The sequence below is a fragment of the Chiroxiphia lanceolata genome, chromosome 2 (assembly GCF_009829145.1).
Source record: "Chiroxiphia lanceolata isolate bChiLan1 chromosome 2, bChiLan1.pri, whole genome shotgun sequence".
In the NCBI taxonomy this organism is placed as follows: Eukaryota; Metazoa; Chordata; class Aves; order Passeriformes; family Pipridae; genus Chiroxiphia; species Chiroxiphia lanceolata.
This window is the reverse complement of record NC_045638.1, coordinates 60,475,205-60,490,466: the sequence shown is the minus strand read 5'-3', so window position 1 is coordinate 60,490,466 and position 15,262 is coordinate 60,475,205. Positions and strand designations below refer to the sequence as shown.

The 15,262-nt window shown below is 35.8% G+C and overlaps 1 protein-coding gene across 2 annotated transcripts in view; it reads right to left on the bottom strand.

The window, feature by feature from the left end:
• Positions 1-15,262, bottom strand: part of VWA8 (von Willebrand factor A domain containing 8) — a 181,580-nt gene that overhangs the window by 136,074 nt on the left and 30,244 nt on the right. For both annotated transcript variants that reach the window (XM_032677885.1, XM_032677884.1), the window contains exons 5-9: positions 8,532-8,699; positions 6,549-6,713; positions 6,126-6,175; positions 5,693-5,801; positions 2,634-2,738 (exon numbers count right to left, since the gene is read on the bottom strand). In XM_032677885.1, coding sequence (XP_032533776.1) covers positions 2,634-2,738; positions 5,693-5,801; positions 6,126-6,175; positions 6,549-6,713; positions 8,532-8,699 — 597 coding nt within the window. The remainder of the gene's footprint in view (positions 1-2,633; positions 2,739-5,692; positions 5,802-6,125; positions 6,176-6,548; positions 6,714-8,531; positions 8,700-15,262) is intronic.

Here is a 15,262-nt window from a genome sequence, read left to right as displayed (position 1 = left end):
TACGCTAAAATCCCTTACCAATGCAAGAAAGTAACTGTGAGTGAGCAAGAAAATTATCTGCACCAGCAGGCTCTCCATCAAAAAACAAAGATTTGGAGACAGCATCAGCAGACCTTGTATACAAAGGTCTTGGGAGTGTAAAATTTCTACAGTGTTTTTTTGTTTGGTTGGGGTTTTTTGTTTTGGTGAGGGTTTTTTGTTTGTTGTTGTTGAGGGTTCTGTAGCTAGCATTTTAGACCCTGAGTCAGGACAGTGAAAAAGGACTGTCTATGTGCAGAATGTTACTGAATTTATGTAACTTAAATTCATCTTACTGAATTTGTACAATTTGAATTCATCACATGTAACCACATAGATGCTGCTGAACTGAATACTGTAGTAATTACACCTGAACAAGACCAGCAAACAAAACTGTCTGTGGTTTTTAGAGCAAGACAGATCTCTTTGACGCAGTTTGTCATTTAGGATTATGATAGGCAGATATGGAATCAGAGTGGCATGAAATGGATGTACAACACATTAAATATACTTCTGCTGAGCCAGAAAGAACTCCCTCTACAAAATATTCAAGCTGATAGTTGCAAAAGAATAATATTTGTGGCTTGAAATACATTCAGTATCAGAAAGTTTGGGAGATACTGGAGTATGAGATATTCCCATGAGAAGTGGGCAGTCTCATTGACTCAGGCTCAAAAGAAAAGCAAAAAGAATACACTAGCCACCAAAAACCAAGGAAGTGGTTTGGCAGTCCTTAATCATCAGGCCACATTCTGCATGCCTAGAAACATGTGTGAAAAGGCAAATTGTAATAATTAGAAAAAAATGAAACAAGAATTCTGATTACTTGGAAGTATCTAATGATCAGTAATGTCTCAAACTGGAAATTGCAAGGAATACACTGGCAATCCAGCTGGTCAAAGGAACAGAGAGTTTAAATGAATAGTAGTTGCAGATCACCACACTGCTGAACCCATAAGGCAGCTAAGCTATTCAAAAGAGGCATCCAAAGGCTGGAAGATTCTCTGCATGGGAAGGAAAGAGAATTTTCCAAATAATAAGAGAACTGAACTGCTTCACAAGAAGCAATATATGAACTGCAAGTGCAAGATGGGATGGATAGATAGATGAAGTCTGACAGATTCCACTACAACTGTATGTATTGGCACCAGGAGCATCCATTAACGCAAACCCCTAAGGATTATAAAATACTTTGGAAGGAGCAAGAGAGAAACAAATCCTTCTTTGGAACAAAATTTGCAAAAGAAATATCTTAGAAGTGAATAGAATTCTTCTGAAGAAGGATTATTCTTGTCTACACAAGAAATAAGATTCCAGTTTTCTGAACTATTAGGCCACTCTCTGTGAGAGTGCCTACATAACGTGAAGATTCCCCACTGCAAGGCAGGGAAACAGTTTCTGAGGAGGAGATCAGGTAAGATTAAAGTGGGTGAGCAAGTAATAGAAAAATAGGTAAAAGGAACAAAAAAGCTTTATTTGATACAAGATCAAGACAGTAAACACAGAATTAATCAAAACATGAAAAAAGTGAAGAAAAATTCTAGGGCCTTAGAATGAAGTTAAAAAGTTGGATACAGGCTAAACCAGACTTGCTCATTTATTAAGACAAATCTGATCTATATGCTATTTCTAAAATCTCGTGGAAAGATTCTCCTGATTAAACTGTACAAAAGTCCAAAAAGTGGGTGTTGCCTACTTGTTCAAAGAGGCACAGGTATGTGAGAATTAAAAGAGCAAACCCAAAATATCCAATGACTCTGAAGTAAAATACTAAAAGTTTATGCGACAAGGAAGAAATAACTATAGAAAAGTTGGAGTCTCTTATGAGCCACCAAACTCAACCTAAATGAAGATGACCAGTTTTAAAAAAACAAAAATTCACTAGTTAGCTACAAAGTTGGTTATTTCCAAATATGCACATTCAAATAACATCTAATTTTTAGCACCAAAAGAGTTGGGTAAGATGATCTAAGCTGTGAATGCTAATATTCAAAAACATCCATAAGTCCTATAATGTATTAAAAAATGAAAGAAAGCAGACACTGTGCTTATGCTTTAAAAGAATAAGTGGAATAACCCAGCATAATTAGACTTTGTCAACTATTACCAAACATTGATAAACCAACAAAACAGATCTGACCAACAACAAGCAAAAAAAGGGTAACACCAAACAAATCCATAGACCATTATAATCTACAATTATGCTATACTGAATGTATTTTGTGTGTCATATCTATAGCCCTTTTAGTATCTTCTCTTAAAAGTCAAATGCCAGAGGTGTTTTTTAAGAATTTGACTACCTTAACCATATAAGCAGCTACTTTCAAGTTAATTAACCACTTATTATATAATGAGGATTCTTCTGGAGCCTTTAACTGAGGTCTAAATATTCCAGACAACCTAGAGGCTTCACCTTTCACTATAACAAAATTTACTAGATTATGATGGTTTTAAAAAATACTATTATGAAGATTTTAAGCATCAGCAATAATGTAGCCATTTAGTTTACTTTAAATTTCTTTTTTTATGCAGAAGTAGCATAGTAACATTAGTCAAAGAACTACTGCCATAATCCATCACTCCCTGGAATTACAATATAAATGTGCAATACTTACTTTCAACATGTCTTTGACTGCAGTCCTGCCTTCCTTTCCAAGGAAAATATTATAGGGGTAAAGCCGGTCAATAACATGCTGGACTGACATCATAGGAAAGGAATCCTAATTCAAATTTAAAAATATAAATTAAAAAAATTATAGACTCATTCTGTCACCAGCCAATAAACAAAAAATCCTATATAGCTTTGAAATTAAAATAAGAGTGTAAGGGCAATATACAAATGACCACTATAAACAGTACTCAATTAATTGTCAAACCAGAAATTTCTCAGGTGTAATTCAATATAATGTAAATGTCAGATTAGAAGAACTATGTCCTAAAATTTATTTTCTTTCCTGTGCATAAATGGAAGTTACGGTGATGGGCTCAGATACCAAAAGACATATATGGCCAAGAAAGATAAATCCCACTACCAGTAACTGAGTTTCACAGTACTACTAGAAAAGAATCAGTATGACAAGAAATCTGTATTATAGTAAGGATCTACTTGTGTACACAATGATGTGTACATTCACAGGAATTTAGAGGATTTAATTTTGATTCTATTATATTGTAAAGGTTCTATTTACCAAATCTGTTCATAGACATTTCTGAGCAGCTTGACTAAAACTGTTCTGTTTTGAAGTAAGTTACTAAGTATGCTTCCACTTTCTATACAAAACTGAAAACAATGGTTTTTTTTACTTTTTTAAAAGTTGTTAGTTTTAACTACTAACTCTTCTGTCAGGTGCTGCGAACTAGACAAAGATTTTATTACTTTGCTGCAGTAACAGAAAGAAAGAGAAATGAATTTATGACTACTCAAGAAACTATGCATAAAGCCTTTTGTGGTATGAAAAAAGTGTTTCAAACCCCCTAAGTTAAGTATTGATTGTTTGCTTCAATAACAACTTGCAAATATTTAAGGACTACTTGTGTGTAACACTAGTGAAAAACAGTCACTGGACTGGCACTATCTTTTTAAGCCTTCATCAAAGTGAATATTATAATTCAAACAAAACCAACTGATTTTCAGTTATACACTTGGATTTACATAACTGAAAGAAAGTTCCTTGGAAATGAAACCAGGAGACGCATACTCTATGAAATGTGTCATTCAATTTATATTTATAAGCAGTAATAGATTTATATTATTTATAATGTTCCACATTAAAAAAAAAACCCTGTAAAAATAAACCATTTAATGCACTGTAGTAAATGTACTGCTTCAAGGATCAGGGAGCCCTTTATTGCATTTTAAAAGCCTTCCGTCTATATATAAAGGCGTACCATGTAATTTGTCCACATTATCTCAAATGAATAATAATTACAATGGCATGTATAAAATTAGCCTTTTCAGAACAGGATCCTATTAAAAAATTCTCCTTTTCAGCAGGCAGGAGTTTTCAAGCCAAGATATATGTTTTAGGACTGTGTGAATCCATGACAGAAGGTAAGAAACTACTTGCTACAATACCCTCCTTCCCTCCACACTTTTAAACAGTTAAACCAGCCAAGCTAGAAGTAGAGGATGGAACTGACCCAGCACATGAAGGAAAAATGCTGTAGCTAGCAATCACTGAGAACAGTCAGCTTAGAAAACCAAGTGATTAAAACTAATTCTAAAAGAAACAGTTTTCATCTACCTAAAAAAGACACTGTCATACAATGATAGTTTACATTCTCTAATGTAAAATAAAATGCTTCCTTCATTCCATAGTTTAGGTAATAGCTTAGGGCTCATTTTGTTTCTGTTACTCTGAAAGCCATCTGGCATTCATTTAAAAATAATTTTTCACTATGGGGCTCAAAGAATAAAAAATTGCAATTTATTTTAAAATCTTAACACGTATTTCTTTCCTAAAGCCCTCCAAATACTGCTTCATTTCACTGAACTTGAATTTTAATCACTTCTACATCTAATGTAGGATCACAAATTCAGAAAATAAATTATGTCTGTAAGCATCCAGCACAACTGAGGGGACTGAGCACCACAGTAACATAAGTAATTGCTATATTTCAATGTATATAATCCAATAAAACATGTAGAAAGTGATCTGCTGCTGAGCAGTACCATAGGTAGAATGACTGTGCATGAGACGACAGAGAACTATTCCGAGATCCTTCTACAGACTCCTGCACTTTGGAGAGAGGGTTTAAGAAACTGTCCTTGTACTTTACCCTCCTAGGCTGACCATATCTTCCTGCATGCAAAAGGGCACCAACCACTCTCTCTCTTCATACAGATCTCGTCTTCCTTACTTCCTTCAGGAGGCACCTTCCATTCTGACTTTGGCTTTTTACCATGTAATTATAAAGTCCAAGAGACAGAGGACTATCTGGGAAAGCAGAAAGACTGCCACAGTTTTATTCCTGATCCGCCTGATCTGTTACTGTAAACTCAGCAGGTGTACAGTTGTGTATTTCCTTATGAACTGTAGGTGTCAGGAAGCACTGCATCTTCAAGTGTGCAAAACCTGTCCCTTCATGGAAGCACTGCATCTTCAAGTGTGTAAAACCTGCCTCTTCACGTAACCCTCCATTTCCATGTTTATTCTAAATCCATCATACCACCCAAAGACCTAATGTAGGCTTCATCTCAGACAACTTAACTGTTTCCTCTACCCACATTCAAATAGTTTCTTGGGTCCTTTAACATATCAGTGGAGAACAATAGGTGTCTTTGTAAGGTGATCAATCTGATTTAAAGCATAACATTAAATCCAAAGCACTTTTAGGTTGTGCTTTTTATTTCTCTCCAGTGACTACCTGAGTGCCACCAGGTAAACCATAGATGCCCCTGAAGTCAGGTAACATAATAAATTGAGCGCTAAGATACATTTAATCACAGCACAAATTTTATGTCATATCATACTTCATCTTTCAATGTTATGCTATATGCTTGGTTAAAATACTATCCAGAGACATCTGAGTGAGACTTTTCTTCCTCAAACTATTCTTAGTTTTTTCAGGTTTCTTTTTTAAATATTCATGTTAATCTTCTTCTGACAAGATGAATAAACCAGATCTGAGAAATTTTAAGCCCATACAGTTTCACAGCATGTGTAGCACATACCAAAATCTGAACGGCAGCCGATAAGCTGTCTAAAGGAAAATCTGGAAGTCCCAGTGTAGAAGATTCTTGAGAGCAGAGAGTGGTAGCAAAAGACAGGAGCTGAGAAATTCTGCATAGGAAAAAGTAATTACAGAGTTTTATACATGCTATCTATATTTAAAATACTAAAGCATAAAAAGTTAAATACAGTTAAAGATGCTGGAACTACTTCTGAGTGCAAACAAGTAAGGTGTAACTGAAGTTCTAAAGCATTAAGGACTCATTATATGAAGGCTGCATACAAAAAGCTGTATGAGCATATACCCACACATACAAAAAATTTCTTCAGTTCATGTCTCTATGCAGTGATAGAGAAGCAAAAATAGCACGGAATCCTGCAAGGCCATCACTTATTCATTTTTTTCAATTTTTTTTTTTAATTATGAAAAATTACCTCTCTGTGGAAATGTTTGATCCAATTGAATATAATAGCTGAAGATGGTCCTGAAAATAGAACATAAAATCACAGAATAAATTAATTTTGGGATCATATTGTGGGTCACAGGTCATGATATATATGGCATTTTCTATCTTTTCCTATAATTTAGACGTGAGGATTCTACTCACTCCTTGTCACAGAATTAATTTTATTTAAGAAAAAAAATCAAATTCTTATATGTTTTATGGAAGTTATTTTTCTGCTGCAGCATTCCATGGCAACTCTAAACCTGCATCTCAGGAATATATTATTAAAAAAGTACTTTAAGATAAATTCATTAGTCAAGAATTCTTTTCAGACGTGAGGTAAGTAAAACATAACATCAAAATATTATCTTTACTCAGTACAAATAATCCAGTCTTCTGCTACAACACTCACCTTAAAGGGCAGATGATAAACATCTCTAGCTTGAAATCGAGAGCGAAGGGGTGGATCCAAAGGGTTACCAGAGTATTTAGGTACTGGCAGGCCCAGTGCTATCACTCGAAAATCTTCACTCACCCGAACAATCTTCCATGCATCTAACTCTGATTTTGTATGATCCTAAATAAAATAAAGCAACAAGAAGAAAAAAACCCCACATCATTAAAAACTTATGATGACTAAGCTCCAGATCAATTAACAGCACTGGTCCTTCAACCTAAACGTGGTAGTGTTCTCATCTTTCATTCAGAGTGGCTAGAAAGCATTGAACTCATCAAATCTGTGAAAGGTAAAAACAAGTTTTTTCAAAATGAACATAAAAAGAACGCTTGATTAGGTACAGCTTTCAGGCCTGTAGCAATTTGACCAAAACCCCCACAGATGGTGGTGCCTGTTGTGATGCTACCTTACATTACATCATGTGAAAAGGTACCAATATAAGACTGTTTCTATGAAGAACAGAAAATAAACAGGCCACAAAATTTATTTTACTCTAAAATATTATAAGTGGGTTACCATGAACAAGCTTTTTTCTTCTTCCCCTCTATTACAAGCGTAAAGGCAACTAAAATCTCCTTTTTAAAACTTCCATTTAAAAATTATGTTGTATTATATTAAATAATACAAAACTAGCCTCCTTTATGTATTATTGTCAAGTAAAGGATTCATTACACCCAAAAATGCAGTCTTTATGTTTCCACATCACAGTTAAGTCTTCCTTGAAACCACACATGAGTACATTTCCTTCAGACCTAGATGCACAGTAATTATTCACACAGGAGAAGCAAAATGAACATTAGTTTATATAATACAATATTCCCCAAACAATAAAACAACAATATTAGATTTAATATTGTAGCAAGAGATTTATTTAATTCATAAACTATTAGCAGTTTGCCTGAGGCACTCATTTTGAAACATTCAATCATTAGAAAAGTGTTAAATAGGAAAAAGGAAAAGAAAATGTTTTGCAACTGAATCTGTTTGAATTCTCATTTTCAGTCTTTAAATAAAATTACATTTTAAAAGCTTTGTTTTGAAATATAATAATAATACTTCCAATAACTGCATCTACTAATTAAATATCATAAAATATTTTTGGAAAAGGCATGGATCAGAAGAATTTTAACCACAGATGAGAGGCATAAGAAATATATATATATTTTTAGAAATTCACTATGGTACTTCAGCACAGCTGGTAACTTCATACAATCGAGATCAATGACAGAAGACTTACTGCACATTTCCCTCCTGTGCCACATGGGTCTGAATTATATACCTAACCATAGTTAGGTATGGCAGACAGAAACGTGAGTAAGCTGGTGTTAGACTGACAAGTATGTGCCTGGCAACTACAGTACATCAAAGTAAGATGCAAAGTACTACTGAAACTGTCAAAAAAAAAAAGAATGTTAGTGAGTAAAATCTCATTTCCTATCAATCTAACCATTTTCTATAGTTTAGATTGCTCTTTCCATATACTTTTGCAAATTAAAGGCAAAACAGCACCAATGAATACAGTGTCGCTCATCTTGACCTCATTCGTTTGGTATCCTAACATTTTAAAGGCTTAGCAACAAGGCTATTGCAACGTTGAAGCATTATCTGAACTTCATGGGAACAATTTCAACTTAAATTCACAAGTATATTTTAGTTCCACGTTTTAGAAACATACACGCTTCATATAAGGTTAACATGGACTACTCTTTTTCCTGTGAAGACAAGATACAGACAAAAACTTTTTGTTTTTGAAAACTTCCCACATAGCTTATCTGCCTACTGCATTCTATGCAACATTCCAGAAAAAAACACAGAAACCTTGGTGAGATTTCCCCCATTTGATTTGTAAGTATTCTCCCCTTCACAACAGTATTCCAGCACCATCAAGAACAGGAAAAAAAAAAAAGAAAAAGGAAAATCCAAAGAGCATTTCCATACCTGCAAAAGTTTGTCATAACGCTCTGCAGACATGAGAAAACGACCATCTTCAAGTTGCATTTCCCTGTTCTCCAGCAAATTGTTTAACACTGGCAGGACGTTCCGCTCAGCCTTCTCCAAGCCTTCCAGAACAAGAATTCTGCCTTCAGTAGCTGCACGAACCGCACACTTTTAAAAAAAAATAAACCCCCACAATATTATAATAGAATTAAACCTTCCATATTTCACTAAATCCTGCTGCAAAAGGACCTCCAAGTGTTTCCCAAAACAGTGCCTCTTTCTGTAAGAATCAATAAGATTCACATCAGTAGCAATCAGGAAGAATGACAGCTGACTACTTTAACAGTGTTACACATTCATGAGCTGGACTTTTATCTCCTAACTATTACAGGGACTGACAAAAATAAGTTCTTCTATTTTGTACCAAGAGAATAAAATATAAAACTTTGCAGAATTTTAGTGTATACACAGTATATATTAACATATGTGACATCCTCTCTTTTTGATGTCACATAATATTTCGCACTTTTGGGTATTTTAAAAATTCTGGGATAGGTATCTAAACAGAAAACATACAATCAAGGTGGTTTTACACATTGACAATTATATTAAAATACTTAGAAAAAGGTCTGGTATTCCTTTGGATTTTTCAGAATATGCACCAGCATAATACATCCTCAGTACATTGCTTAGTCTGATTAGATTATAAATCTATTGAAATCAAACATGGATGATGAAAACAAAATAGTGCTAATAAATAATACGGGTTTTTTAAAAGTGAAAAAATAAAAAATATTTAGAAGTATATTCCCTGACTGAATATGGTCTTCTACAAAAGCAGAATAAAAATGCAGCCATAGACTTTATAATCCTTTGGAGACTTAGGGATAGAAAACTATTTCTTTTCTAGTTAATTTGTTGTTTACATATGGCTGCTTATCTAAGTGCATAATGTTGAGCCAAAATGTAAAACTAAGCTGTGCTGGTGATTTCATGCAACCTTATATAATGACATTCACTCAAGTACATTAACTGCACTTGCTATCTAATATTCCTAATTACTGCCCAGTAAAAGACTCCGAAATACGATGTATTCCTGTGCTTTTCCAATTTGCAGAAGTTTAATCAGATAACAACACGGCACGTTTGGGCACAGGTCACATTTAGAGGCACCAAAGAGTCTTTCTTTGCATTCCTATCACATTTAAATACAATTTTAGTCACAAGTACAGCTACAAAGGGAGACAAATGAAGTCTCTTTAGATCATGCCTCCTATAAACTCCTACAGAAGAACCTGTCATATAATACTAGACGGAAATCTCTGATGAATACAATAGATGCCAAAAATTGGGTCAGAGAGAAAGAAGGAAGATATGAGAAAGAATAATGGAGAAACATTAGAATACGAAAATAACTCCCAAAAATTATATATGAAAGCAGATGTATAAAGGATGCATAAGGATAAACTAGAGATGAAGAGTTCTGCACAACAAATTAATTGCTATGTGTTATAAAGCATCCAACTGAATCAGAGATCCATCTGAGAAGACAGTAAATGATAAGACTAATTAAGATGCTTCTTATGTACAGTTTAGAAACATAACTAACTACTGGTAAATTAGCCATAACATAAGCTTTTCACATTGCTATTAAAATGGAAATAATTCCTAATCATTAATGTATCTAATCCAGACACAGGCAAACACTACTGAAAAAAGGCACTCCTAAATCTTGGTACACATTTCCAGATCAAGTTCCTTTCTTAGAAAGACAAGATTTTTATATCTAGCCTCACAATCAGTATCTGAGGAACATGGAATAAACCTGTTAAAATAAGCAACAATGCAACAATTATTTCTCTTCCACTGAACCACCAATTCTTTAAAAAAGCAATGAATTTTGTTGTTGTTGCTGTTCATTGAGGACATTATACCCTACTAACAGGCAACATAAAATACCCCTCTCCTTATCCCATAAAATGTATACCAAGGATAAATTCTCTATTAACATTCTTCCCTAGAAAGGTCACCGGTCAAGTAAAAAACCTGTTTCAACCCGTTTGAATAGAAAATCTGAGTCTCCACCAGACAGTCCAATACCTGGCATGAACAAAATGCTATTTTGTCTAAACGCAGCCTGGAAATACAGCCAGAATACACTTTAACAAACACTTTATTTGCCAAGCTAGTTGGATTCTGCACATTATAAGTCTGTGAAGACTTTATGACTGATTTTTACTAGCCAGAGGAAAATACACATTCTGTTCATATGGTTTCAAAATATTTTGAGTATCCATAGAATCTTGTTGACTCACGTCGAGACACACACACTATGGATGAAGGTTTGCTGAAATGACAGGCTTCCAGTATCAACACAAACTTCTTTCTTGAACTTGTATATGAAGGATATCTGCTGTAGGGGTGACACTGCTGACAGTGAATATTAGGAAGTATATAAAAATCACTAACTTCAAGAAAGAAGATACTCTTCATTAGCAGTGCAATCTTGAGAAGCAGCCTACTACACTATGCTGACTGCTGATCATCACGACCAAATACAGAGCTTGGAAACTGTTCGAAGTCGTTAGTCATAGTTCTATTTCTCAGGAAAACAAAATTTCAAGATAAGCTTCAAATTATCTTTGCCTACCTATATGTACCTTTAACAATCAGCTTCAGGAAAGACTGAATGTACAACCATGGTTTTTTACTTCTTAGTCAAAGACACCCCATAACAATGATACCATGACCACAACCTGGGTTCTAATATACTCTGATCGGCCTTCTACCAAACTGTGTTCCTTTATTTATCTTCAAAGCCTACCCAAAATAATGGAAGTTTTTCTCCAGAATACAATTAAGTAATGCACACTTCATCTACCTCTAAAATTCTTGTGTTAAGTAGCATAAAGTCTGCTCTTAAGACCAGAACAGCTGAACTATCTCTTGCTGAACTATGCTATTTCTGCATTCTGGTTGTTAATAAGTAGTAAGTTTTTGCTAGGCATACTACAAGGCATCCTCTGAATCATTACTTCAGCTTTATCTGTGTATTGATGGATTGGTATGGAAACTAAAATGCAATAAAAAAATCAGAGGAAGGAAAGTAAGTTTGCAATCTGTCACTGAAAACTGTTTTTTAAAAATGCTTCTAAGAAACAAATCTTCATAATTCTATAAAGAGAACCCAGAAAGAGTTGCACTGCCTCCCTCTCTCACTAGCCTTGTTCATTCTAAATGTTTAATATCAAACACAAATTTGACGGGGGGGCTTATATCATGCAACCTTGCTAATAAATCTGAGATTAAACATATAAATACTTGTTAAAAGGCCAAGAGGGATTTCTTAAATGTTTACTTTCAGATTTATTGTCACTGCAGTGAGGGACTATTTTGCTCATCAGAGGAGGACAGATGCTGTTGCCTCCCACCTGTGCTCCCAGGGCTCTGGAAGGATGGTAACCTGGATACCTGCTCCAGGGAATACCTGCAGCTACTGAAGGCTGGGAGCAGAAACCCTTCACACAGCACTGATCTCACTGTAATGGCTTTATGCAACAAATACGTAACACAGAATGCTTACCACAGTTTCACACTGCACCTAAAAATACATATATTTTACCTTTAAGGCAAAACCACCTTAGAAACAAGACAACCCTAAGCAGACTTTCATTGACTTTTCTGTAGCTGAACCACAGTGAGCTCCTCCATCTGAGCATTGCAAAGTGGAGGAAGCTGTAAACCCCAGTTTTAACATAAATCACACTGCATAAGCACATGAATGAAGTTATATAGTGTTAGAAAGGGATAAAGGACAGAAAAAAGCTCACCACAATGCACATACTGAAATGCATGAGAACTAATGAGGTAAGGATTCTCTGCATCTGTAGCCTACATTTCAGATGTCCCTTCCAATGCAATATCTTGTTCCCACCACCTGCACAATATCCCACACAAACTCATCCACCCAATTCTTTCCACTCATTCCTGTATTTCATAAACATCACAACAATGTAATGTCCAGATGTCACTTATGATGAAAAGAGACCCTTAACAACCATATGTTAAAGACAACACAAACCTTTGGCTGGTTTTGAGCTAACATGATGCTGACTGCCTGCAGCAGGCTAACAGGACTTGAACTATTAAATCCATGGCACAGTCTGTTTTCCAGTGAAGGGATGTGGACTTTTGAGTCCCTGTAACCTACCATGCTAAAAAATATCACAAAACTCAGAGGAAATTGATACCTTCTAAATTTATTTCCATCGGTCAAATACAATGGATTAAGTTTTTAAAATTTACATTGATCAAACTAACCAACAAGTAACAGGTAACAGAAAAAGAAATTATAGAGATGCAGAATGGAATATGTTAGAAGCTTTTATTACTCATTTTACCAAGGAAGGAAGAGCACATTCATCAAAGTTTGTAATTTACTGTAAATGGCTCATGCTATTCTTCTAAAAAGATGCAAAAGAACCAATAAGATAATAATTTTTTTTAATACTGATATGAAAACAGCAAACTCTCTAGAAATTTAGAGGCAGTCTACAGATCGACATACAAACACACGTTGGGGCAGTGAAGCACACAAAATTGTCTCCTTCTGGGGAAACTACTACGCTAAATTTTAAAAATATCTGTAAACAATGTCTAATTTTTTTCTAATATCCAATCTAAACCTCCTCTGGTGCAGCTTGAGGCCACTTCCTCTCATCCTGTCACTTGTCACCTGGGAGAAGAGACCTACCCCAACCTCTCTTCAGGTAGTTGTAGGGAGCAATAAGGTCTCCCCCTAACCTAAACAAACCCAGCTCCCTCAGCCGCTCCTCATAAGACTTGTGCTCCAGACCTTTCATCAGCTTCACTGCGCTTCGTTGGACTCAATCTAGCACCTCAATGTCCTTCGTGTGGTGAGAGGCCCAAAACTGAACACAGGACTCAAGGTATGGCCTCAACAGCACCAAGTACAGAGGGACAATCACTTTCTTGGTCCTGCTGGTTGCACTGTTTCTGATACAAGCCAGGATGCCATTGACCTTCTTGGTCACCTCAGCACTCTGCTGGCTCATGTTCAGCTGGCTGTCAACCAGTAAACCCAGGTCCCCTTCCAATGGGCAGCTTTCCAGCCACTCTTCCCCCGGTCTGTAGCACTGTATGGGGTTATTATGATCCAAGTGCAGGATCCAGTACTTTGCCTTCCTGAACCTCATACCATTGGCCTCAATCCCTTGATCTAGCCTGTCCAGATCCCTCTGCAGAGTCTTGCTGCCCTCCAGCAGATCAACACTCCCACCCAATTTGGTGTTGTCTGCGAACTGACTGAGGGTGCACCCGATTGCCTCATCCAGGTTAACAAAAAAGATAAACAGGACTGGTCACAATACTGAGCCCTGGGAAACATGACTGGTGACTGGCCACCAGTTGGATGTAACTCCATTCACCATCACTCTCTGGGCCTGGCCATCCTGCCAGTTTTTAACCCAGCACCCATCCAAGTCATGAGCAGTCAGTTTCTCCAGCAGAATGCTGTGGGAAACAGTGTCAAAAGCTTTAATGAAGTTTAGGTAAACAACATCCACAGCCTTTCCATTATCCATTACCTGGGTCACCTTGTCACAGAAGGAGATCATGCTGGTCAAGCAGGACCTGCCTTTCACAAGCCCATGCTGGCTGGGCCTGATTTCCTGGTTGTCCTGTACATGTTACATGATGGCACTCAAGAAAATCTGCTCCTTCCCTGGCACCAAGGTCAGGCTGACAGACCTGTAGCTCCCAGGATTCTCCCTTGTGACTATTCTTACAGACAGGCATCACACTTGTAGTTCACCAGAACTGCTGGTAAATGATTGAAGACGATAAGACTTCCTCCAAAATAACAAAAACTATGTAGTAACATAAAGGCCTACTAAAGTCATATTCAACCAGTTTAAAAACAAAAATATCAACTTTTAATGAAAAATTACTGCCATCTTTTTCCTTAAATATTTTTAAAATCTTGTGTTAGTTGTTTAAAATAGAATTTATTTAATATAAATTTCTGAATGCATAATGGCATTTAAAGATGACACACAGACCTACTATTTATCAAAAATGTGTAGTCTGTTTTTTGTTACAAAATTTTTCATTTTGTAGACAATGATATACTACAGTTTCGCATTTTACAATTTAGGCCACTGAGTTACACATATTCCAAACGTGATGTTCAGGTTTTATTAAAATCAAAGTAATAGTAACTAATGTTATAAGTCAAATTAAAAAGGTAACTTAAGAACAAATTCAACCTTTTTTTTCACGCTGTAACGGAGTAGAGGGCTACATATTCACTATTCAGCCTACCCGCTAAGTTAATCAAGTGTTTTCTGGGTAGGTTTTATATTGAATTTTCCTCTGTGAGATTAGGAAAATTACAGGACAGGTACTGTTATCCACTCCTTTTTTTATTGAAAACCCCACAAAAGACAGAGAAATTGCAGTATACAAGAGCACTGTCAGACAGGCTAGTTAGTATCCAAAGAGGGAATCCAGCTGTCTGCAGTAGTTAGTGTTTCAGTGAGGATGAATGGCCTGCAATGGTGAGCATCTAATTCATAATGCAACACCATGGCACAGAATGAAAAACAGCTAAAGAAAAAACTATTGAGTTTATTGGAATTTCAAATCAGAAAACTTGGCTAGAAAAGTTTACCCTAGGAAGTGAATCAGAACATAAATATCTTAATGTGACA